The sequence below is a fragment of the Amphibalanus amphitrite genome, unplaced genomic scaffold (genome assembly GCF_019059575.1).
Source record: "Amphibalanus amphitrite isolate SeventyFive unplaced genomic scaffold, NRLGWU_Aamphi_draft 000026F_arrow, whole genome shotgun sequence".
NCBI classification, from domain to species: Eukaryota; Metazoa; Arthropoda; class Thecostraca; order Balanomorpha; family Balanidae; genus Amphibalanus; species Amphibalanus amphitrite.
The window spans coordinates 42,107-54,215 of NW_024881522.1; the positions used below are offsets into that span (position 1 = coordinate 42,107).

General features: G+C 51.3%; 1 protein-coding gene across 3 annotated transcripts in view; it reads right to left on the bottom strand.

The window, feature by feature from the left end:
• LOC122363889 (rhotekin-like) overlaps positions 1 to 12,109 on the bottom strand; it is a 73,066-nt gene that overhangs the window by 16,387 nt on the left and 44,570 nt on the right. For all 3 annotated transcript variants that reach the window (XM_043333714.1, XM_043333705.1, XM_043333698.1), the window contains exons 4-6: positions 6,840 to 7,046; positions 4,293 to 4,472; positions 1,648 to 1,846 (exon numbers count right to left, since the gene is read on the bottom strand). In XM_043333714.1, coding sequence (XP_043189649.1) covers positions 1,648 to 1,846; positions 4,293 to 4,472; positions 6,840 to 7,046 — 586 coding nt within the window. The remainder of the gene's footprint in view (positions 1 to 1,647; positions 1,847 to 4,292; positions 4,473 to 6,839; positions 7,047 to 12,109) is intronic.

Sequence of the window (12,109 nt, forward strand, 5' to 3'; positions counted from 1 at the left end):
CTACATTATTCGTGGAAATGTCGCAGTCACAGACGATTGGTTATTTTCATACTTGGATATTTAATGAGCTGACATCCGAGGAAAAAGTGCTGAACGAAATGGCGTCCAAAGAAAATGGAAGTGTGAAATATTGCAGAAGAGAGCTCTTGGATAACTCATCACTCATCAAAAGCTGAATAACAAAGCTAGAATAATATGACATTCCCCGTGGAAAAAAAATAAATTTAGAAACATCTACACATGACTAAACAATGGTGTACCTAACTAGTATCAATACGCAAAAATGTTACCGGCAAAAGCATTTTCATCTATGAATGAATAAAACCTGGTCTAATTGAATAAAACCTGCACCTCCCAGGCACCACCCATGATAAGATGTGCACTAAAACGGTCGAATTCGTTTCCCGCAAATTCACCGCATAAACCAAAGCTACTCCAACTCATGAAATATTACTCAGGATGCACCAGGCTAATTCACCATTATTACCCAAGTTCTGCGTGCCCAATAGCTAGAACAATACCAATGTGCTATTCATCTGCTGATTCAAAGCCGATCCTATTCATTCTGAAGACAATGCGTCCACAGTTCAGGGACGGGCGAACTGAGAGAATCAAACCATACAAGATGTGGAATAAAGCTTCGAATTTGAACTGGCTCACACTAGGACGGGCCGAGTCGCCAAGAGAGACCGTCCTTTGACATTCGTCATATCAATTTTTTTTCAGAGTTGTCTACCTCTAGCATCAAAGAGCACCTCCTCTGTTTCCCTGACGCACTTACGGCTATTCTAAGAAAACCTGACGTGTGTGCCGTCCATCTAGTCCGCCACAATGCTTTAACAGTCCGCAAAATTACTCAAGGAAAATACTTACAAAATCATTAGACACACATCAGTCAACGATTCGTCAGAAGGCACATACTGAGGACTGGACAGATTGAAGGTTCGACTCTGAAATATAATGCCTGTGAGATGCCTCGGTTTTCCGGTTTTCCATGAAAAGCAAGAGTTTTGGTGCGATACGACTGTGTGTCTGTGTGGAGGTTATTCGATGTTTATAATTCATTCCCGGCGCATACATTTCTCCGATGGGCGTTGCCGTTCCTTTTCTGCAATGCATTGTTCAGCGGTACCTTGCAATCGTAAGGGCACATCACAGAAGGTTTGCATAATTACTCAGTCCGGCGTCTATTTCCAACCGGTGGAATAAAGAATCCAAGGAACTGATTGCTACTCGTCAAAGAATGATTCGCATCACATGCAACCAAGAGGCTGGGTTCCGTTTAAAATACGGTAAAATCAACTCAATCACTACACTCAGCTACCGCAGCTATTGATGTGGAATTATGACCCGCACGCCCGCCTATGCTAAGCCCATCGAGCGCACCCAGACTGTAAGAGACTAAAACCACCCCTCACTGGCTCACGGTGGTACTCGCTGTTCACATGTCGCCCCTGACCTGTTTGAAAACAAACATTGTTACCTCAGTGAAGGCTTCCCTCATCTGTGTGAAACTACATTTAACCTAGGCTCAGCCCATCATCTGTAAGAAATCCCCTCTTCTCTAGTGTGAAATTCCACAGTCACTTGTGTGAAATCCAACCCTCTAAGTGTGAAATACCACCTTCACCTGTGTGAATCCCTCACCTTAGTCATCACTTTCCCGGCGACGGAATCGGTCAGCCGCGTATACGGCTCAGCGGCAAGTCGGCAGCAGATCTGGCCAAACAGCGGCAGGTCCGCCTTGGCCTCATCCCCGGACAGGGTCAGGTCGTGCGAGCGCACTGTCTCATCCACCTCCTGGACTCGCAGGTTGGCGCGAGCTATACACCGGAACTGGGGTCCGCTGTAACAGGAGACAATAACGGTCAGCGAGACTAGCGTGGCGGGATACCGAACGAACAGTCAATCAGACGAGCGTGGTACACCGAACAGTCACCCAGGCGGGTGCCGCTCACCGAACGGGCAGTCAGACGAGTGCGCTACATCGAGTGGCCTGCGTGGGAAGGAAATGGGGTTGGAAATGACGTGCTCTGTAATTTCGGGTTAGTTATTGATGGCGCGATATTGACAAATGCCCACACGCACGTCGCACACTCAGTGATATCCGTGCGTTCCCGGCGAGGTATGCGTGTTTGGCATAGTTTAGATGATTAGGCACGCTGCAATGTGTCCGGCGACTTTGCGAAAAGATCAAACGGAAAATGAATCCTTAAAGTGGCTTGTGACGGCATAATATGTCAGGATCAATACGAAATCAGGTAAGCGGGGGAAGTGTCTGCGTGTGTGCGTATGGGGGTGGGGAGGCAAATGGGGTGGGAGGGTAATGTCAACAGGGAGATCAAAGTACGTTTTAATAAAAGATTGAATGCATTAACTCGAAGCTGCATAACTGTGACAACTATCCCTAGACGCAGTTCTCTCGCAAAGCCTAAATATAACCACTACACATCTAAATGTTTGTGCTCAATCCCCACCATACCTAACTTATCGTTAGTTGTCACGGTCGCTGGACAGCTAGTGAGTGCGATCGCTGGAAGGAGTGGAACACAGCTGGATCCCGACACTGGGGGAAAGGGTACAGGCAGCGCCACCTCTCTACCATAGCTGACCAGCCACAGCTGCGGTCTGCGGCGGTCTGCTGTTTGTTGTGGCACCGAGGAGGGTCGTGTGGGGTCCCGCCGTGCGGCCTGTCTGACCGTGTGTACTGTGTATACTGTAAACGTGTGGTCTGTGGTCCAAAACGTCAGTGGTAGGCCTACATTATACTGTGGCCGGGGCGTGTGCGACGGAGAAAGGGCAGGGACGCCTCGAGTGATGTCATGTTGACAGACCAACAAACTGAAACTATGACATGGTTCATGAGTCAGGTGGGTCGCATCAACTCCGTGGGACAACGAAAATGGAGCATTGTGATAATCTAATCACATTAAATTAAACGATTCTGCGAAGAAATTAAAAGCTTTTATCACCAGTTATCGATGTTAACCCTCGCCGGCACAGGGGGGGGGGGTTGATGCACCCCCCCTAAGGTTTTTCGCGAATAACTCGCGTAAAAAGCGGCCGATCGCGACGAAACTTTCAGTACCTTAGCATTGATCAATTGTACACCTACCCTGAAAATTTCATGACCCTGACCCCAATGACCTTTGACCTGTGACCTCTTTTCTGTGACCATGTTTGGCCGAAATCGCGGTTCGGCGCATGTCGGCTCGCATTAGCCGCGCGTTTGCAAGCTTTTCGTGGTTTCAAACGTTCAAACATGTGATTTGATGTTGCTCCCATGCATTAGGGTGGGTGTCAAGGTCACCTGAAGGTCAGGTCAGGTCATTGACCTTTGGTGACCTCGGGTGACCTCGGCTCACTTTTTCGAGTTTTACATGTTTCTAGGCTAGTTTTTGGAGCTGAATTCGAATTTAGCAACCATTTGAACATTTACGAAGTAGTTTTGGTGCCTTCGTAACATGTTACGAAGCTGTCCGAGGCGGTTGACACGTATTACGAATACCCGTCACAACCCCTACCGGTTGACCTGACCTGACCTGACCCGACCTGGTCTAAATGCTTCAAGACATCATCTCTGATCAAAACTAACACGATATTCGTGATCAGCACCCCGGAAAACCACATGGCAGCCACACTTTACGACTTTCTAGCAGGTCCCGATTTTCCCGGTTTTCGGGTCATTGACCTGACCTGGAAGGTCACCCGATGACCTAGGACCTTAAAATTGGGTATCATCGGCTTCCTCTCGTGACGGGCAACACGCTCGTTTTTTCCGCGAAGCTCTAGCTCGATCAGGGGCCAAACGCGAGGGGGGGCGTACCAACCCCCCCCCCCCCCTTGTGCCGTCGAAGGACTCAAAATGGCCTGTGCCGGCGAGGGTTAAGGAGTTTCCTTGTTGCGTCATGGGTTTCAGAAACCAAGTCTAATGAATATTCTTAAACAAAATATATAAAACAAACCCAATAAATGGAATGATAGAGGAAAGCCAGACCAAATCAAAGGCTAGCAGGAAAACAAGTACTGCAAACTGGCCTGCTTAGTGCTTTTAGGGAATGTGGATTAATTCAGCAGCATTCTAGCTGAAAAGGAGCTAAATAAAGGGAAGACATCATGAAAGAGCATGCCTAACTCATTAAATATGATCCCGAACAATAGCTAATTAAGCATCGCTAAGCACAAATCCTGACACCTGGTCGATGCAGTTCCGTCAGCTACACGGCACCACCCGTCAGGTTTTCCGCCCCTCCCGAAGGTGGCAGCACAGAGCAGTCGCCAGATGTCCCTACCTGTTCTCTTCGCTCAGCTCGTCCTTGAGGCTGGCAGCCAGCCGTTTGCCGACTGTCCGGCTGATAGAGCTGTGAAGCGTCTGTCGGATCTTTCGCGGAGTGCTCGCAATGCTGAGATCCTCGTGCAGAACGTGGCTGTACACTTCTACAGAGCAGGTGAAGTCAGGAGACACCTTTTTGCTGCGAGAGAGAAGAACGGACGACGGTCAGAAGGAGCCTGAGAAATACAGTCCACACACAGTCCACTTTCAACAGTCTCGCCTCCATCACAACAGTCCACTTTCTAGACGTCAAGGCCAACTTACACACAACACTGACTATGCTTTGTACCCTAGACAAAATTAACATTCAGTTTATATGTCACGCTGCTGAAATTCAATGTAACACTTGTGGCATCATGAAAAGTGACCAGGGTCAGAACTCAGACGAGACCGCATAATGATTTACCCCAACCCGTGCTCCATGATTTCCAACCATCATTTACCGAATGGTAAAGACAATCACACATGAAAAACATCCAACACATAAAACGTGCTCCGTAAATCCCAGCCAGCCTTCCAGACACACTCCAAACTCTGTCCTGTCCAGAACTCCGGCCAGTGGCCACATCAATCACTCCGTGGGACCATCACGACCGCCGCTATTACAGCGATCGTAAGCATTCGCTACTGACAGAGACGTAAAACATTTGGAGTGGCCGCACCCGTCTGTTCACCAGCAGGCATATCACATAAATAAACTCCCCGGAGAGTGGGGCGGATGTGAGGGGGGCCGGAAAGGGGTGGGGTGGAGAAGGGAGGGGAGGGGTCCAGATCCAGCTGGGTGTGAGGATAAGGCCTGGAGTGGCGGTGGGAGTGGGGGCAAATGATGACGCAGTACTGAAGATGTGGATGGGTAACCTCAAGCCAGAATGTTGCAGCCAATATTGATCGAGAGAAGCTATTCCACGTCCTGAAAACGAAGGTAAACTTACAGACTGTGCACGGCTAAGCAAGAACAGAATGATACGGCAACATCCCAGGAAAAATGGAACATGACGTCATTAATAAATTGATAAATATTCCAGAACATTTGAAGTGAACCGAAACCAACAACAGGTTCAAAGATTGATCAGACCCGGTGACAGCACTTTGCAAACTGGAGAAGTCCCTACCCGCCGTCCCAGTGGTCTCCTCCCCCGCCTTTTGCAGCACCTACCCATCCTCAGCAGCCAACCGGTCCCTACAGACCTAATAAGCGCCTGTTTAACCATAGTATAAACTACCGAGATATCATATCCGCCCAGCAAGGCAGACATCCCCGCTCGTCGCTTCAGATGGCGTGTCAGCGGGTCGGGGCGTCGGACCGCAGCTTGGCGCGGGGATTCTCGGAGAAATGGCGCGAGCGAGATATTTCAGAGATGGAGTGAACCGAGCGTTTAGACGAGATGGCGGGAGTCGGCGCGGACCATCACGAGCTAAATGGTGACGGGTGGAGGTCGGTCATCGCAGCTGTCACCTAAAAGCGAAGAAAAGCAGACAGTTTGATCCGTAACGGTTTGAAGCGGACCCGTGATAAGGGATTCTAGGGAGGGATTCTGATGAAATGTAACCAGCCCTAGCGCCACTGGCAGAGGTATTTAAATACCCAGATTAGGAGAACTGACACTATCCAGCAGAGGCCCAACAATCATTAGCATATATACGATGACATTTGCACACTGCATCTGTCCAAAATTCCCCTCATGAGAAGCATACCATTCTTGACAACGTCACTACTAAATGATCGAACACAGACCAACTCATTCACATTCCTGATACCTCAGTGAGGAGCCTCAATCCACTGAATAAAAACCTCATTAATGACTCTTATCTAGGAATTCGACGCTTCTCCGTGCAAGCCCCTGGCTGCTGTCTCGTAACACCGCACCCTGTACAAAATCTAACACTTCTTAACATAGCCTGTCGCCGTGGCAACGCTAATTTGGAAGTCATCGGCCATGGGAGAGGTGACGTGATTTTTCAGCGGGCCCCTGGCCGGCCCACGTCCCGCTGACAGGGGTTAACCGATCGCCAAGTGGTGTCACCAGGTCGACTCCCGATCACTGACTTAATCAGTGACTAATGAGTAGAGTGTTCAGTGCCGTCCGCCAGCTGTCACTCATGGTGACGTCAGAGGGGGGACTCACTTAAAGGGCGATGTGTGCTTGGTAACAGCCTGTGACGGTGATTTTTGAAAGATATTGGCGTGCACGATGAAATATAATTAGCCTACTCGTGGAATACCTATACCTAATATTAGCAATGCATAATTCAGTGTTGATATGGGCTCTGGCCCCTGGTTAGTGGTCAGCAAGCCTAAAAACCTAACAGATGTCACCCGAAAGGAGGCACTAACACCAGCAAGGGACCGATACTCGGCACGATTACATTATTCAGACTCGCCCCACCTAAGGTGGGCCTCTGACTGCTCAATCCGAGCTTGTGAGGCCTCCCTCACTTTTCCACTTTACACCACACCCCTACCTTCCATCCCTCCACTCAAGACCTCCCTCTCCCACCAACTCACAAGACAAACACATCGTCGAAGCAGACATCCGTCATCGACCGATCCACCGGGTTGATGAGCGTCGTGTCGAAGATGTCGGTGCCGACGCGCACCAGGCAGAAGACGGCGAACCGCCGGAAGTCGCCCCGGTTCCGGAAGTGGTCTTCTTCCTTCCAGATGAGCGGCATGCGCAGGTCCGAGACGCACAGATTGGCCATGTGTGGCCGCCTGGCGGCGAGAAAGGGAAATAACCGCGATGTCAGCGGGGCATGGAGGGATGCGGTGTTGTCACATGTTGAGCAAGTAAGTTGGGTCAGATTAGCAAAACAGTGGGTTGTTTATAAAAGTGGTGACGTCATTTCTCGGCTAATTAGATGCTGTAGAAGTGGTGTATAAGAAGGTTGTTTATGACCAACTTGTGAAACACGCGCCAAGAATTACATTTTAAAATCAAAAATTCAAATTATTCATTATGGAAAGCGATCAAAAAGACATCCATCGACTGAAAGGCATGCCGAAAACGACACATCAACAAACATGACGAGACCACCGGCTCTGCACTTAGCAGATATCATCATCAACCTCGAGATATAACACGGTTATGAAATGTCAGCGGCATCCACAAAATATCAAGCTGGCTCAGACCAATCCATTTCAATAAACCATCCACCACACACGCGCACACGAAGACGCACAAAAATACACCTACAGTGACTCCATTTAATACGGGACTTTGCCAAATGTCAATCACTCAGCGTCGTAGTTACCACTTACAACCAGGGATGCGGAGCCGGAGCCGGAGTCGGAGCCGGAGCCGCCGGAGCCGGCATATTTTGCCCGGAGCCGGAGCCGGAGCCGGAGCCGTGAAACAATATAGCCCGGAGCCGGAGCCGGAGCCGGAGCCGCCAAAAAAGGGGGCGACTCCGGCTCCTTTTTATTTTTTGAAGAGGAAAAAAATAATTGACCTAGTTCGGTTTGACAGTACAAGGCAGTAAAACATATGGTACTTTACTTACGTCATGGGCCATCAAGTGAATGAAAAAAGCCGAATATCCCCAGTATCCCACAGTACGCAATCAACTTCTTGTCTGCTCCTCCCCCCCCCACGTCTACTGCATCCCCGGAGAGCATGAGGACCGGTCATCAGGTGACGGCCATTGTTTTCAAGCCAGTGCAGTGGACTGCGACTCCCAGCACCGTCTCTTCCCCTCCCCCACCCCCCCCCCCCCCCCCACTCCCACTCCCAATGCAGCCGAGACTGGTGTCAGCTTACGATGGTTCAGTGAGCTCCAATTCGCGGCGACTGCGTTTCCAATGCCATCGCTTCCTAGTTCTTTGTTCTGCCAGTTCTCTCCGAGGTGCGTTTGCGCGGGGACGCGGTGAGCCGGTCATGGCAAAGAGTAACGCGTATAACCAATCCAATTTTTCTTCCACCCGTATTTAATTGATTGCATAGGGGATGTACTGAGTCGGAGCCGGAGCCGCCGGAGCCGGACCATTTTACTCGGAGTCGGAGCCGGAGCCGGAGCCGCCACAACATTTCACCCGGAGCCGGAGCCGGAGCCGGAGCCGATTTTTTTCTCCGGAGCCGGAGCCGGAGCCGGAGCCGTCTGAAATTTCCACGGCTCCGCATCCCTGCTTACAACCCTCCTCTAGCGACCGGAAACACTGCCCTTCCTCTCCCTTCCTCTCCCTCCCACCCTCTCTCCCTTCCGTCCACCGTGTCTCCCCGGTGCCCAAACACTGATCAGCCACGCCAATTTCCGCCGCGGAATGGCACGTGGCTCCGAGAGGGGCGGGCGCGTGCCACATCCGGACCAGTGTGCGGGGGACCTGCGAAACCCCATGGAGCTCCTCTTCTCAGCCGTCCTGTCATCTTTCCTCGCTTTCCTTAGATAAGAGGCGGCGCCGGAGGAGGCAGAGAACGAGAAGGGGTGCAAGAGAAGGGGAGGGACTGAGATGAACTTGGAATAAGATACCGAACAGATGCGTGTGCGGGGAGGGGTGAGAGGCGAAGGGAGAGAGAAGAGAGAAATTCCACGCCAGAGATATGACCCGGGATTGGGTATCACGAGGGCGGTCGCCCCCCCCCCTCTCTATTCATCAGTCGAATTGAGGTTCGCTCCCCGGACTCCGGAGGAGACATTCCATTTCTGCCCCACATTCCAGTAGTATGACATATGTGCCGAGGGACGGGCCATGCGGCGGAGCCATCCCGACTGACTGAACTGAATCACGGTTGGGGAAGGCTCTGCTTCATCCTGAGCAGTGAAGAGATAACATGTTTTAAAACATTGTTTTTTATGGTTATGCTTAACTGAATCAAGTTTGCCATTCCGCAAGATTTCAAGTAACCAGGAAACGTGTTTTGCAATCCTTGCGCTTTGGTGGGCACTGGACTATGTGAAAATACTTCACTAAATATTTCAACATCCCATCAGTTTCCCCCTCCCATTCGCAAACCACAGCATAATTCGCCGCCCATCCACCATATGGTCGTCAGTCCAAAACATCTAAAAACTCACCCTTCGCGTCCCAACCACACTTCCTCTGAAAGTGATGCAACCAGCCCACACACCACGAACTAAATGAGCCGTCACCAGGTCCTGGGTGTGCGATATCACGTGGTTTGGCCACCAACGGTACCTCCACACCAGGCTGTGCAGTGTGCATGCACCGTGCACGCAGTTTGGACAGCCCTCGACGCCCGGAACAGCTATCGGGATTCGGGTGGGACGTCACATCTGTGTTTCTGCCGCTCGGGACTTGGTAGCCACTGTGAACGCGGGTGGTATAACACTCGATGAAAGACAGTTGTGAAAGAGGAAGTCGGTAGGGCGGTCGGTCAAATGTAGGAATAGCGTGGTTTGGTCACGAGTTATGCATTCGAAATAAATGGTAAGCGTGAGCAGGGCTGATTATTGGCGTGACGACGAGAGATTGGTGAAACTGGTACAAGGAGTGGTGCAGATTGCAGTGCAAGGGTAACTGATGTCAGATGCTAGATCGAGTAAATGGCGCTGCTAAAATAGGCGGCGAATTCTGACAAATAGACGACAAGCACCAAATCACGCACCAGTTTTGGAATTAATCCAGCCCCCAGCGGGTCATCGCACCCTCCCCCTCTCCCGCCGCCCCGTCCCGCCACAGCCACACCCATCAGCGGCCCATAAACCATCCTGCAGACTCTGTCCCACCGGCGAGCCTACCGCAGCGGACCAGATCTATCGCGCGTGCGCTCGTTATAGCGAGGTGCCGTGACCGGATGATAGTGCGAGCGTGACCGAGCCGGGGTCACTATGGCTGGACTGCAGCGTGTGCGCGTGACCCGGGCCAGAGAGGGCGGAGATTTCAGTGTCGGACGCGCAGACATACGGTGATGGAGATGGGAGGGAGAAATGAAAGGGCGGGGTCGGGAGAGGTACCTATATGGAAGTTGGGTGAGGGGTGAGTGAATTATGGGTGGGTGGCGGCGGCATGGGTGGTGGAATGCAGCGTTGGACTTTGCGATGGGGTCTTAGAGGCAGAGGGCAGACAGATTGTTCGACAAAAAAGTAATTTTAAGAATCATCACAAAATCAAGCACTGACTGACAAAACTCAACCACCGAAAATAATTTTGTAACAAAAGTCGTAGCATCGGTGTATTTGTAATTCAGAAGTCTTTTCTAAACATTTGGTCCCCCGGAGTCACAGAGGACTCCGCAAATCCATTAGCACAAATACACGCCCATCACGCATGAGTGAATCACCCCCAGCCCCACACCCAATGACGCACACTGCCACACAGTGTTTACACCATCTCTCATTACTGCCGCAAACGACAGATGGTAACGCAGTACGCAGAACGACTCGGCACTTATCAGCACCCGCTCAGCACCCAAACCGCAGCTCCGGCCGAGTGGGGCAGCGCTCTGCCGTTTGCCCTTGCCTGCAAACACCAAACCTCGGCAGGCTTTCGAGTGGTTAAGGGCGGAGGTTGTGGTGTCGCGGCGGTGGAATAACGTTTCGCAAGGGCGGTAAAGTAACGTTACCGGGCGCAGGCGGTACGATTGCGGTGGTTTCTGTCGTCTGGCTAGTGTAAATACGGCCGAGAGACGTTCTTAGAGAGCTCCTCTGACCCGTGACGGCCGAGTCCGGCAGTGGTCAGTGCGTGAGGCGCGTGCACCGGCCGTGACGGTGGGGGAGCGGCGTGACGCGGCAGAGCGCGGAGTGACGCTCCTCTGCAGGCGTCACGCCAATCTGGTACTTCAATCAGCAGCCGACGGGTAGGGCCGTTTGAGGCCACCGCCGTCACAGTCGCCTCTGCAGCGGACCTCTCAAGGCCCCGGACTGGTCTCACACCAGACCCAGACGACAGGAGGTTCCCGCGGGTAAAACAGTACGAGTTCGGCCCAACCACAGCCTCAGGATTAGACGGAGCATTGCTTAAGACAGTGGACAGAACGACCGGCGGTACAATAAACGACGGCCTTGCGTGAGCGACTCGTCACGAATGCGACGAATGGGCTGCTCGGTTACTGCGGCACGGAGGTTTGAGGCAATCGGACAGAAGACCCGGGCTGTAAGCGACGGCCACTGTATGGCAAACGCCGCGTCAGTTCGTTCCCAAAGACGCCCTCCGGCCAGTTTCTGGAGAGCGTGGTCGGCCGTGTTTATTTGAGCTAATATTCATCTGGAGCGGGATTCTCGAGTGTTTATTTGATTGAAAGTGGCGATGACATGGTCCGTGATCAAAGAAAATCGCTGATGAAAGCGGTTCAGCTAATGGGAGTTTAATATTTCAGCGCCCTAGTTTGTGAAGAACCAGTAAAGAAAGAGGCATGACAGTACACAGAGCGGTCGAAACAGTGATTTCTCTGAAAGGTATTGGTTTCGGTGAGTTATAACAAACTGAAGCGTAAACCTCGTTAATAAGAAATGCGGCCTAACTGTTCTTCGGTGCCATACTTGACATCAGCTGGTTTCTATCGCTGATCGGCCAAAAACTGCGAACTGCCAAAAGCACGATACCAGGGTGATTTTAAATCACGCATGCTAGTTGCTTGTCGCGATAACACCGAGGGACGCCGGTGTTTCGGCGAAAATGTCACCCAGCTGCAGAGGATTATGCCGATTGTAGCGACACAAAGCGATCTGAGCATGGGAAACTTCATCGAATGCATGATTGGCATCGACGGGCGGCCAATATCAGCGGTTATCACTATCACAAAAATTCATCAAACACTTCGGAAAGGAACGATGGACAGCGATTATACCCTGCACTAGCACATATTCTTACCCATAACAAAC